Source organism: Magallana gigas, chromosome 5 (assembly GCF_963853765.1).
Source record: "Magallana gigas chromosome 5, xbMagGiga1.1, whole genome shotgun sequence".
NCBI lineage: Eukaryota > Metazoa > Mollusca > Bivalvia > Ostreida > Ostreidae > Magallana > Magallana gigas.
The window spans coordinates 14,965,610-14,980,162 of NC_088857.1; the positions used below are offsets into that span (position 1 = coordinate 14,965,610).

Below are 14,553 nucleotides of genomic sequence, written 5' to 3' on the forward strand. Positions count from 1 at the left end.
ACTCTCACAGTAGCAAGCTGAATTTCCAATTCCCTGCTTGACTTTGCACTCATTATTATTGCAAGGAAAGGCTTAAAGGAAATATGAAAAAACGTCATGTTTACTATGAGCTGTGCAATATCGTTATACATGTATTAATGAACACATCAAAAGGTTTGTGGTCTGGTTACTTAAAGCAACAAAATGAAATGAACTGTAGTTAATCATTGACCTTACTAAACAATGCATGTAGATGACGTCACGAACTTGTCGGGAGGACTGGATCGATTGGGTATCAACTACCACAGGGTTAAATGATGTTTTATTGCTTTTATCGTGTTAATGTCTCTCCCACTAACTACGTGCATTCTAGTTAATTTTGATTAAAGTCAATTCTACATCACTATTCATTCCTGGGTTACACTGACCAAAAATCACTCCCCTAGTTATCAATTATTATAACGTTCTTCTACGATGTCTGTACTGTATCCTAATCAACTATTAGTACAAGTTTCCTAGTAAACCAGTCTGCATGCTGTATAATATTCATATCTGGTGAAAAGTGTCCCAGAGTTGAACGGCTTTTTAAGCTAGATTTACAAGATAATTAACTAGATCAGTCGTCGACTGTTTAATAAGCGTTGGAGTATAAGACGCTGCAGATTAAGCCTTTCCGGAAATTAAGTTCTCGTAAAATTTTACAGAAATCCATAAATGCATTCCTGCTAATTGGATATCTTAATTAGGTTTTTGAATCAAGACATGGTATCAATGAATTCGTCTCATAATTGGATGTGATTCTGGATTAAGTCAAGTTTAAGTATAGGTCATTCTTAATCATCATGAAAATCAACAAGCACTCACCTTTAAGTATTTGTTCAATAATACAAAATGATAGTCGATGTATTGAATTTTATATTTCAATTCATCTTGGACCAAAGTCGCACAGTTATTAATAAAGTACTAGTAAATGACCGAAGGCGAAAAGGCATTTCAAATTTAGAATCGTAACATGAAAAAGCAATCCAAAAATCGAATTTAGATATTTGAAATGTTAACTGATTCATATGTTGGGAGTCATATGGGCAGCGGAGAAGGTAAAAAGACATTTTTGCAAAACGGACATTAAATTTCTAAAAACATCCTGAAATACGAAACACACCGGCATCAACAGACCCGTTACAAAATCAACACACTCCGATGCAAAACAAACGATCAACGATAAAAAACCAACAGTCATTCACTGAATTAAGATTTACAGTCAAGTCGTACACCAACTCGTATACAGGTCAACTCGTATACAAAATTTTCCGCATAAAAAACGAAAGTCAACTCGTATACAAAAATTACCCGTATACTAAACCGAAAGTCAATTCGTATACAAAAAATTCCCGTATACAAAATCGAGAGTCAACTCGTGTACAAAAATTCCCTTCTGTTTTTGTTTTTGGGGATTTCCAGTATTCTAATGTCTTAAGAATTTAACATAAATATTTGAAAACTTTTGTATATAACAACATAAAAAATCATTACAAATATAATTTCTGAATCAGTTTCTTAAAGTGACTTAAAATTCGACACGATTGAGTCAAAAAATTAAAAATTTTACTTTTTCAATTTTGACGTCTAAAATAGTAAATTGGTGCATTTTATGCTTGACCAAACTTTAAAAGTCAAACGTCTTGTAACAAATGAAATTAAAAGCTTAAAAATGTTTGTTATGTAGATAAGCTCAAGTCCGGAACCCACTCACCCCCACAACCACCCCACCCCTGGCAAACTTAAATATCCCTCGGACATCCCCCTCCCGGGAAAAACAGTTGGAATCGCGCAAGAAAACGTTCCCTATAAGTCAAGGGTACGTTTTCTCCAGGGTACGATTTCCACTGATACCTATATGCACACTATTTAGAGTTAGTTCAGTAAAAGACTTGGTTTTGCGTTAGTCATCGTTTGTTTTAAATCGGTGTCTGTTGATTTTGCAAACGAGCTTGTTGATTTTGTTTTAGCTGGCCTGTTTTGTATTTCAGGATGTTTTAAAAATCAAATATTTGTTTTTTATTAACGTCTTTTTAGCTCACCTAAGCTAAAAGCTTAGGTAAGCTTTTCTGATCACATTTTGTCTGTCATCCGGCTGTCCGCCTGTCTGTCTGTAAACTTTTCACATTCTCAACATCTTCTCCAGAACTAGATAGCCAATTTTAACCAAACCTGGCACAAAGCACCCTCAGGCAAAGGGAATCTATAGTTGTGAAAATTAAGGACTTCAACCTTTTTCAAAGGGAGATAATTAGGAATTATTCAAAAATGTTGAGAATTTTTCAAAAATCTTCTTATAAACCTTTCAGGTAAAAAAGCTGAAACTTATGTTGAAGCATCCTCAGCTTGTGTAAATTTAAAGTTGTGAAAATCATGACCACTAGGGGTAGGGTAAGACCACACTGGGGGATCAAATTTTTACATAGGAATATATGTAGTAAATCTTCAAAAATCTTCTTCTCAGAAACCATTCAGCCAGGAAAGCTGAAGCTTGAGTGGAAGCATCATTTATTAAGGTAGATTTAAGACTGTTCAAGTCATAATCCCCATGAGGTAGGGTGGGACCACAATGGGGGTTCAAATTTTCACATAGGAATATATAGCGTAAATCTTTATAAAAAAAAATCTTCTTCTCAGAAACCAATTAACCAGGAAAGCTGAACAGTTGGTGTAAATTAAAAGTTGTTCAAATCATGACCCCCCAGGATGGGTGGGGCCACAATGGGGGATCGAATTTTTACGTGGAAACATACAGAAGAAATCTTTAAAAATCTTCTTCCTAAAAACCGAATGGACAGAAAAGCTGAAACTTTGTGGAAGCATCTTTAGGTACGGTAGATTCATAATTGTTCAAATCATGATCCCCGGGGATAGGGTGGGCTGCAATGGGGGGTTGAATATTTACATAGGAATATATAAAGAAAATTGTATATAGTTATAAATTATATATGATAATAAAATTATATAAAATTTATATTTTTAGAAATCGTGTTCTCAAAAACCTATTGACCAAGCTGAAACTTCAGGTAGGGACTGGGTAGATTCAAGTTTGTCTAAATCATGATCCTGCGGGATTAAAAAAACTATTTGTCTAGAAAAGCGTTAACTTTAGTGTAAGCAACCTTAGGTTGTGTAGAATCAAATTTTTTAAAATTAAAATCTTCAGGAGTAGGGTGGGGCCAATTTGGGGATCCAATTTTGCAAAAGAAAACATTTTAATTCAGAAAAACTGAAATGGTTTAACATTTGGTTTTACTTATATGCAAGCATTTTGACAAATTGCTGATTTTTAAAATTGTTTAGACTTTGGCCCCTGGGCGATTCTTGCGCCTCACAAGGGATTCTGAGTTTGATGTAGATTTATATTCCACATATACATATAAACAATTGTTAAGGATGTTGTTGACAGCATGAAACATGTGATATGATTATAAAATCACCCTGTTAGAAAAGGGACTTTATTATAAACATAGGAATATCCAAGGGAAATGGATTTTTATTTATAAAAGATCTACATGTATGATACTACATTGTCCAGATATTTTTTATCATAAAATTGATTTTATCATGCCTATTGTTGCTCAGGTTAGCGATGTGGCCCATGGGCCTCTTGGTAACCATTTAAGGTGTTATTGGACATTTGTCGATATCAATTTGAATTAAAGTAACTTTTGATTAAAATACTTTCACCTGTTTAGAATTTCAAATTTTACAATATTTAATCAAAACATACGTTTAAAAAAATTTTGGAATGGTAAAAATTTTAAAATCCCCAGCGGGATTCCCAACTTATGACTTACAGATTCGTAGTGAACCCTATAACCCACTGCTTGCGCCACGCTGTTAGGTGATAAGTTTGGGAATGAAACAATTTATAAAATTACATTTGGATTTAACGGTTATTTCGATAAGTAGTACGTTACAACATGGAAGTGTCCCATACCACCTTAAATGTTAACTTTTTTATTGAACAGAAACCAATTATTGCTGATTAGTAAGTCTTGCAAATTCAAAGTAAATGGCTTGTCGTTAAAGACAAACCCATCTACATGTATCGGTAACACAGTTGTGTTTATCGATGATATTCTCTGATATGAATGATACTGAATATTGCAAGGATTATTTAGAACTTTGGATAAAATATGATCTCAAGACGATTTTACTGGTCAACACATGTATTTTGAGACAATTGTATTATCAACTCTAATACGCTGCCTGCAGTTTCCTTAATTGCAAATTCTTTATGTTGTCCATCAATTGTCTTGGAGCCTTGATTCACAGAATTTAGTTCCGTATCTCATCAGGAAAAAGTTATCGTGTTACAGAGATTTAGGCAGTTAAATGAAGATCAATATTGAAGGAACAAAGTATTTTTAAAACTAATAATCCCGCGTTTATTTTCTTCAAAATTTCTTCTTTATTTTACATAACAGTTAGTCCAGAATAGTCAGTTGAAGTTTACGAGAATAAACAGTCCACAAAAGTACTTCTTTTCTATTCTTCCAGCATTTTTGTCATGCATTATTTTTGTTTTAGCTGAACTCATTCTTCATACTTGATCGGAGTAAGGAGTTTGTTCAAAACTTATCAGAAGTTTCCGATACATCGACAACAAGAAACACGTCACGGTTAAGACGGCTCGATGGTCGTGACCATATTTTAGACTCCCTTTAAAAGAGCTCTAATTAAAAACACAATGTATAGCAAACTTAAATTTAAAAGGAAAAATATATGGGGATTTTCTTTACTTTATGATATTTTGTAGCTAAACAAATCTTATCTAAAAATCTGATGGTTATTTTGTTGATCACACAGCCTTCTTAAGGTCGTCTGTTCTTTACCATCCATTCTAAATGACAAGAGCTAAATATCAACTTATGCAATGGAATAATTTCTAGAAATGAACTTTGTTATATCGCGTTCTAAATTAAATGCATGTATTGGCAATTTTCAAAGGTCTGTACAGTTGAAGTATCTAGGAAAAAAAGACGAATTTAGTTCAAAGAGAACATTTCCTGACAAAAGGTTAGATAGACAAGTAAATGAACTAGCAAAGAGTAGGAAAAAATTCCGTCGCTTTATCAACACATTTCTGTGAATGACAGGAATAAAATCATCGTTCCTTTTTCTCATACATTGATTGTAATTCAAGACATGCAACGGAGATGAGTTCCATATAGATCGGATCGTGACGTCGTCATTTTCTGACTGTTTCTCCCATTCAGTACAGTGTCGTCTTAAAGTCGGTGTTTTACTGCAATGTCTCATTTTTGTTTTCGTTATAGGTCACCAAAGCAACCGTCATTTGCAAGAAAGCGTGATGAAGTTCCTATCAGAACCCAGCGGACATTAGACACGATACTTAACATTAGATCATGTTGCCCCTGTCCTAGAGGATAATTTTTTTTATTGATTCTGTCCGTGAAATATAGGTTTTTTTTTTTAGATTTTTTTATTCAAATGGGAATTCTCATCTGTCACCCTCCTTTCGCAGATGAATTATTTTGTTTATTGAGAAAGTGAAATAGCAGAACGCAAGAAAACACGGTTTTGTAATTTTTCGTGATTAAACAATATTGAACGAGAACGTTCGATGAAGTACACAATTTTTCTAAAGGTTTATATTAACGAGGCATCTCAAAAATTTGTTTCAAATTCCAATAGAAAAGTACGTGATCGAACAGAAATAATCATACATATTCTAACCAAGTATTCAGAATGAACAAATATACAAATTGACTGATCAGTCGAACACTCTTTGCCAAACATAATCAATTTATTCAACATATGATAGGGAAAATAAAAAAAAATCACGTCCATATAGTTTTTGAATTTTGAAAGTAATCGATTCTGTTATTTTCTAAAAAAAAAAAATGTACGTATTAAATGAATTTTTTGCATGTATTTGATAAAATAAAATCAAACGTTATAAGATATTCACTAGCTAGTAAATTTAAATATTCAAGTGCGTATGTTGTAATTTATTACGGATATCAAATAATACAGGTATTTAGAAACGCTTACATTCAAGACTAAATTTCATGTTTTCTACCTTAAATCCGACATCCATATATTTGATAAAACCAAATATTTTTTCATTTAATTATAAGTAAGTTAATTGCTCTGATCAAAATAAAACCGTTCAATAGAGGCATGATAAAATCAACATGATGTACATAGGTATGATTAATGATTAAAAATAAGAGATAGGGTATTTTGCTAATTACAGTAATCTGAAGTATTTGGAATGCAATGCATGTGCATTGATCATATTGTGAGTCTACGATATAATGCGTTTGACATGCCTATATGAGTGAGCATTTGGCATTAAACATTTTTTCCATACTGGAACTTTCACCAAGTCAGTTTGAATATTTTTTGTGCTTGTATTCAAATCTGAATAATGACATTTTATACTTGCGTGCTATGCATTTGCAACAAAACATAAAAATTTTGAAGCATCGTTTGCAGAATTCTAATATTTTTTACTGTTTGAAACACAATGTGATAGGATCAATATCCATACATCGAGATAGAAGCAATGATGTTATATTTCCATCGTTTCATATTTTCCATTTTCATATTTGTCATAATATTACCTGGTAAAATGTGAGCGTATAAAATGAATTACTACAATCTGGAAACAAAGTAATCAACTTGATCTAGTTTTGTAAGAGCAAAACGGAAAAACGATTTGACAATGATCTTGTTTTTTCGGCGAATGATGCAATAAATGTCGCTAATGTTAACTGTGCTCTGCCATGTTGAAATTTCTAAATCATCGTTAGCGTAACTCTCGCCCAGATATTGAATATCTACATCCAAAACTGGGTATATAAAGTCAGCCTCGAAATGAATATAAAACTTAGCTTGAGCTGCGCATGCACAACAGTCTAAACAGAATTTGACGTAGGAAGCATTGTTCACGTGATTCATGTAGTCAGTATCACTGTAAAGTGGACGTTTCTTGACCGTAAAACGGGTCGTAGGCAACTCTTTTGGAAACGTTAACCATTTATAGCTAGGTCTAAGACTGTTTATTCTTTCAGACTGCTCGAGATAGAATGTGTTGTTTGGAACAGCTTTCTTTGTTTTCGTGTTAAAGTTCACTGCTTTTCTTACGTTGGTTGCGTAAACGTGATCCGAGTCCAGACTCAACAAGTTTACTTTCATGTTCAAAGATGTCTTTCCTACCTCATGACACCAAAACATTATTCTAGGGTTAAAATGAGTATGAATGTTGATGTCTTTGTAAAATTGTGGACTGATTTTACAGTGTTGCCGAAGTATTATGTATTCCTCGTCTTTGGAAGTGGCAGTTGTAAGAATAGGCGATAGAGATGCGGAGAGCAATAAAGAACCCTCAAACATCCTTAATAGGGACCACGTACTCCAATGCCCTATCATAAAACCTGACTATTAGAGTCCATGAAACGTAAAATACAGTCATGAATTTCAAATACAGAAGTCTGAATGCTTAAGTGTTTAGTTATAGTAAGTTTGATTTCTTTCTAAGATAAAAGGCATGAACAGTGAAACATTAGTTACCTGTTCGGTCAAAATCGGCATAAGGTATTCCACGGAACACTACTTCGACCACATTATGCTTTTTCCTTCGATCATGTACAGCATTCAGAGCCATTGTGAATAGCAAAAATCAACAGCAATGAACAGACTTGTCACCGCTAGTAAGAGTTTGTCTCTGACAGGTTTGTGATTCTTAATTTAGAGCAGGGCACCGAAAAATATAGAAAAGACCATCATCTGAATGAATAAAAAGCCTGGACTTGCTCCGATTGGTCTATGTTGGATATCAGTTGTACTTTTGTGCTGCATATCTGAGTGTTTGCGTGGAGTATCGTGTCTCTTGTTGTCAGAATATGGGGCAAAAGGACAATGTAACTCAATAAGGTTTACGTAGTTTACACAAACTTTACCGACCTCTTATCTACGTCATTAGAATGAGTCACGTGGGCAGATTTCGTACAATTAGACAACTGGTTTTTTTTTTTATCAAACTTTATGTTTGGAAAAATCTTTATTCGTTTTTTCTTTGTGTTGTTGTACATTAAAACAAGCATATAATACAATCAATTTTAAAAAGTTAATATATTTTCTTGACATCACATATGTAAAATTATTATTCATAATATTCATAACAAATCTCTCCATTAGTCCTAGTCCATTAAAATATCTGACCACCATTGCTTTTATGAGGGTACAATTGAACCATTACTGTTCCAGATTTTTGATGTTGCCTGTGTAGTAATCTATTGCTATTATAAGTAAATTGAAAGTCAAAACGTTAAAATAACCCGGGCAATCAAACAAATTTACCTACTGTGTGTTTTAACTTTAAGACGTATTCATTTTATTTGCGTAAGAAACAAAAAAACGAAACTGCTCAGATAGAAATTTGGTGAACATCCTTAAAATTTACAAACACAGCTTATTTATGCTCACAAATTAACGGCCCCCAAGCATAGGTAATAGACATGATGAATTGCACCAATCTAAGCCAACTCATATTGTTTTCTGCAAAGATATATCGGCAAAATGTTGTTTATTTTCACCTTGAACATATCGTGTAGTTCTGAACATCGAAGGTCGAACCAAGGCAAAAAGGTTATCTTTTGTGCGATACGAACACGTGACATATACTATACATAGTTCTTTACCAAAATTTTTTTAGTTAGATAACCTGAATAAAGAAACAGACATATACCACCTTTACAAAAGATATTGATACATTGAATATCTTCTTTAGTTTGAATAAAATCATCAACTATGAACGTCAATTCAGGATAATTTCATGTCTCACGCTATAGGAGCAAACTTAATGCGTAAAATACATTGTTCATTGTCACTAGTAAACCAACATGCGTCGTTCGAAAAAAAAACCCGAAATACTTAAAAGAAGTGGACTTAAAAGCTTATAACAGAAGAGACACGATACGGAATGTGACTGACAGTGACAGAACTGTAGCAAATTGGCTTAATAATGAATTAGGTGTCATCAGAAGAACAGAAGTTTCATCCTTGCGTCTATTATAAGCTGACGTGAGGTCATTCAGCCCCGATCGATCAGTCAGTCCTCACGGGTCTTTGCCTTGTCGTGCAGTGGTCGTAGGGATGGTCTCGACAACAGCCAATTGTCTTCGCCTTTTCTCACTTTTGTACAATTATCCAAATCGCTCTTTTAAAAGCCCAATATTCGTGTAGTTTTCACATTTGATCAGAGATCTTATAATCTTGACTGTTTGCTCACATATACCAGTTGTTAATCGATAAAAAGATGACGATTGCATCAGAGGGTAACAATCTGGTACGATTTTAGTGTGTTGTAGTACATGTACTCTTGAAATGTCCTACATTTTTCCGTGATAACGTGACCCATTCCTATCATTGGTGACTGTCTCAATATGTAACGGTTCATTTCATACCGAGGACAAATGGCCTCAAATTCTCACCTACGAAGCGTTATGTTTACATGTAAATGAATAATAAATGAAATTCTAAATATACTATCGGCATATAATCAACAATATAAAGTATTAATTGCTCCTTAATATCTGAAAATTGTATATCATAAAATGTTAAATGGACTTTTGGGAGAGAGAGAGAGAGAGAGAGAGAGAGAGAGAGAGAGAGAGAGAGAGAGAGAGAGAGAGAGAGAGAGAGAGAGAGAGAGAAGAGATGTTAACTGTATTTCAAATTTCTAATTTTAAAGAAAAAAGTTGTGCTATTTTTATTATGTTTTAACTCTAAACAATACTACGTACTGGTACTTAATTGTGAGAACAATTCAACTATATCTTTATTTTCGACCTCAACTTGAAGATATTTTCATAGATCTCCATTTACTTCCAAAAAATTGGCAAGAAAATTCATCATTATAAAGCATATTTTGTGCTGAAGTTCTCGTATGCTCTTCATTTAAGAGTCATTACGGCACATCTTAATAAAAACCCGACTTAATTTTTTTCCGATCGGGTTCGATATTTTTGTACTACTCATTAATGTATAAATTTTCAAAAAATTACAAAATTCTCCATCAAATCAATTTAAGGACGTTTTTTACTCGGGGTTTGAGGTCCCAACTTTTAAATTGTTATAAAGTCCATGCAATATGTCATGAGTCAAATTTGTTCTAAACACATAAAGTACTATTGAAATGAACTATTACTGACATACATTGTACCATTCGATATTTTACTATATTATGGAGTAAGGCTCAATTATCAGTGACCTATTTTGAAAGTGAAAAAGAACACTACCATGAAAGGTTTATAACACACAATACATGGGTTTTCATCATCATTAGTTGAGTTTTTGTTCATTCTGAGTACACGTAATTCTTAATTATTTCATTAAAATTAATAATCATTTATGGTTCATAAATATATACATCGCAACGTGTTACGGAGTTCCGCCTTCTATACCTTTACGCATGCGTATTTACAATAGACAAAACACATGCAGGGCTTGCGAATTCTCCAGGAAAGATTTCTTGATAGAAATATGTCTTTTCTACTTCTCCAAGGCAATAATTGTTCAAAGTTTTAAAAATAACTCGAATTATTAATTTTTAAGTATGTGTTTTGCAATTTTTTTAAAAAGTTTTTTTTACAGGAGTTGCTACAAACTAAATTTATTTTGTAAATGGGGCCCCTTGAAGGATTGACTTATTTATGTCTGCTCATGGTAAACATTGGTAAAATGAACTGAAATTGGTAAACAATTTGTAATTTATCGAGTAAATGACGATGTGTTCAGTTCAGAGAGTCCCTTTTGCCTCGTATTCCATGATGACCTTAGTCAGGCGGAGATCTTGTAGTTTTCTGGACGTGTCAATTACTGTCCATCAAAATCCACGTGGTACAAATAAACGATACAAGATTAGTCCGGTTTGTACGACCCTTCAATTTCCGGAATCTCATAATTACACTAATTATGGTGTGAAAGGGATTTTTATGAACTTCAACTGTCACATTCACATTATTTCTTACTTCCTAACGACACAATGGGTAAATCTGAAGTAAATCATAAATGTTTTTTTATCTGTATACTGTCTTTTTAAAATGACGGTAGGGAAACATATGTATGCTGCCATGTGTCAAAATGGATCAGACAACACGAAAATATTGTAACATAAAATGCAGGTAAGTAACTTGAAGAGAATGCCTGATCCTCTTATTGCAGATTATTTTCAACTGACATTTCCCCAGCGTCCCCAGTGTAGAGCAGTGTAGTAGTGTATCTGTAGACGACAATCAATATAGAACATCTATACATTCCCTAGCTGCTTTCCGTCTCAATCCCCGCTTATATTACATAAAATAAAGTCGCAATATATCTTTAAATAGAAATTCTAAACCTAAAGGAGCTTTGGTGGTATAATCATAAACGCATCTAAAAGGCTTAACAAAAATAGGAAGAACAGATTGAAACTATAAAAAAAACAGTTGGTTGCAAATCCTAATAACACAACAACATGAATAGCTTCCCTTGATAAACATGAAGTCTATCTTAAAAACTTTGAAATCCCGGACTTTAAGTGGCAATATTAGCGTATTTGTCCTCATCTAAGTGATTTAGACTTCAAATTTTAGAGAGAAAATGTCAATTAGTAAATTAGAGGCCATTAATCTTCGACCAATTTTCAAGTCAAAGTTAGTGTTAAAAAAAGTGGAAAATGGTTCATTTTAATAAAAATTATGTTTCTGACATGGTGGCGAAGCTCTGATGAAATCCCGAAGATTAAAACTCAAACAAAACGCTGACAAAATTAAGCTCTTAATGACTCAGTGGAATGAATGCCTTTAAATTTAACATGCTAATACTATGTTCTTTGACAAGGAATATGTCATTACCAAAAGGGACCTCTATAATCCTACATCTTCAGCTGTCACGGCACTTAATATTAAACTCGTGTTTTGATGAATGAGAGGAGTTAAGAAGGTTGTCATAATGAGTGTAATTCGTAATCTCTAGCTCTTTACTTGTTGTTTCTATGACCGATATTTATCTAGCTGGATAATAAAGACTGCAACCTAATGAGGGGAATGTATCAGTAAGAGAAGACATGATGTTCTTTGATTAAATATCTTACAGCAAGATGAACATGAATTTTGTACACTGTAATAAATATTTGACGGCCATTGTATTGTTATTTTCACCATATACTACAATGATCTTAAATATATAGTCATATAGAGACATAAATATTTTCTTTTTTGTTAATCTTTCATTGCTATTTGGTATAGTAAAAGAAAAAGATGCTTACAGCCTGTTAGAAATAAGTATACAGTATTAGCAACAGAAATAATACTATTAAGTTGAAAATACACGTAGATATGTATCTGGTCTTACTAACAATAATTTTGAATTCCTTTCGGTAGAAAGGAAAAATATCTCTGTAACGTAAGTTAACAATAACGCTTTACTCATATATAATGTATATATACGTACTTTATAGTGCAGTGGTTCTATAATATTTTTCTGTAATTATGATTTATAATAGCGTGTAAATTACGAAATAAATATTGTTTATTGGCATGTCCGCGTGATTGATGTATACATTGTATATAATATTCGTCTGTAACAAAAGCACAGGAATAAATCATGGAAAGGAAAAAGATGCCAACATTGAACAGAACTACATGTATTCATAATTCGCGATGTAATAATTAAATGTCTCTGATATAAAATGTGAAAATCCATTCATCGACTTGTTAATTTGTGGAAGGCTGATCAATCGAGGCCATTCTTAGACTGTATTTACCTCCTTTAAGAGAAGAGCTCTGTATAAGGATTTAAAGGGACTTGAACACGATTTGAGCTCGATTTTGTTAACTATAATGGTTAATATAATAATATGGATATTTTTAATGCTTTGTCAAAATTTGAAAGTCATATATACAGTTACTAGCAAGTTACAGAGGTTAAAATTCTCTGTTTTGTAAACAAAGCTCGAGTTTTGTTATTGTTTACATATGCATTGTACTGGTATAAGTTTCACTCTAATGTTGCTTTTTGATGTTGATAAAAATTAAATCAGTTTACTTTGTTTCCACAAGTTTTTTTGTAAAAAAAAAATGATAATTTCTTTACTATACATTACAATTTATTTGTAAACAAATGTAAGACTCGAGCTTTGTTTACATAACACTGACTTCTTTTCTCGGTATCTCGCTTGTAACTTTATTTTTAGCATTGAGATTTTGGTGAATCATTCAAAATACACAAATAAATCATTTGGTACAAAAAAATTAAATATAAAATTTTCATCTCCAATCATGTCTAAGTCCCTTTAAGGAAACATTCAAACTTTAAAGTCAAACTATATTGAAATTGATAAAGCTACAATTTATATGAGCTTTTTTAAGCTACTAATAAATAATAGTTTCTAGCTTAAAAAAATCATATCTAAAAATGTAAGGTAGATCTGACGGTTGTGTGGTTGACCATCCTTGTGTTTCCTTATAAAAGACGCAGGTGTGAAACTCTTTGCTCAAAGGTATAATAATGAATCAACAGGGACTGCGAAAGTAATTATTTCATTTTTCATGAAACAAATTAAATGCAAGACAAATCAATAGCTTCACAGGGAGGCTTTTTTATAACAAATTTCTATAACAAGATTATATTTCCTGAGAATAGAACGCAGTAGAAACATACATACTTTTTTGTACTTAAATTATTTTGCCTGGAAATCAGCATGCAGTTACGTATATCAGTTCCTAAGCACGTGTTTCTGTAAATAAAGTTCGCCTTATATATATAGTATAATTATAAACGATGGGTTCATTTTAAAATTTGATGTTTGGTAATTAATCATTGGTTTGTGCGTCACCATGTCTCTTCAACCCTTATGAGTACACTACCCTGTGATGACTTGCCAGATATGTTTGGGTGTATTCATTAGTATATAGTATTGGTCTATACACTTTAATTATTATTTAAATATTGTGTACACTTTACATTCAGCGATAAGTTATCATGCCCAGAGAGTTTAAAGTTAAAAAAAAAAAGATTCTGAAATTCAAACATATTAATTATTAATAACGATAAGTATAAAAAGTATTCATATTTCGATGGGGTTTAAATATATATACAAGGGAAATATACTTTTTGTTTATTTTTTTTTACGAACAATTGTGATTATTTTTTGCTATTTTGTTATGGTCGGATATTTAGATTAATTTATGATGCATAAATGTCTTAACCTTACAATAAAAATAACGAAAATGCGACGTATCTGTACAGGTTGTTTAGAAAACGCTTATTTCTCTGTCATCTTTCAATCATCTTCCATAAAATTTCCTAATAATTGGACTTTGTCACTTTAAATACTTTTATCGCTATATTTTATGATCCGGCCTTACGAAAATCACAGCCAGAAACCTAGTACTTCCTCTATTATAGATATTAAATATGTCTAGATCCTGCATGATAAAACAATCTAAAAGAAATAAAAGCACAAATTCCGGAGTAAGGCAACTACAACTGCCAGAGATGTTCGAGGGAAAATAC

The 14,553-nt window shown here is 32.5% G+C and overlaps 1 protein-coding gene across 1 annotated transcript; it reads right to left on the bottom strand.

The window, feature by feature from the left end:
- Positions 1–5,937: 5,937 nt before the first annotated feature.
- LOC105325945 (uncharacterized) lies at positions 5,938–7,903 on the bottom strand. Its single transcript, XM_011425747.4, has 2 exons — positions 7,567–7,903; positions 5,938–7,418 (listed from the first exon to the last, which is right to left on the bottom strand). The coding sequence occupies exons 1-2, from the start codon at positions 7,658–7,660 to the stop codon at positions 6,649–6,651; spliced, it is 864 nt and encodes a 287-aa protein (XP_011424049.3). The 5' UTR covers positions 7,661–7,903; the 3' UTR covers positions 5,938–6,648.
- Positions 7,904–14,553: the final 6,650 nt, after the last annotated feature.

Bases quoted from the DNA above. Each gene is read 5' to 3' on its own strand.
- LOC105325945 (XM_011425747.4), bottom strand. From the start codon at position 7,660: ATGGCTCTGAATGCTGTACATGATCGAAGGAAAAAGCATAATGTGGTC. The intron at 7,419-7,566 runs GTAACTAATGTT...GTTTTATGATAG, and splicing joins TGCCGATTTTGACCGAACAG to GGCATTGGAGTACGTGGTCC.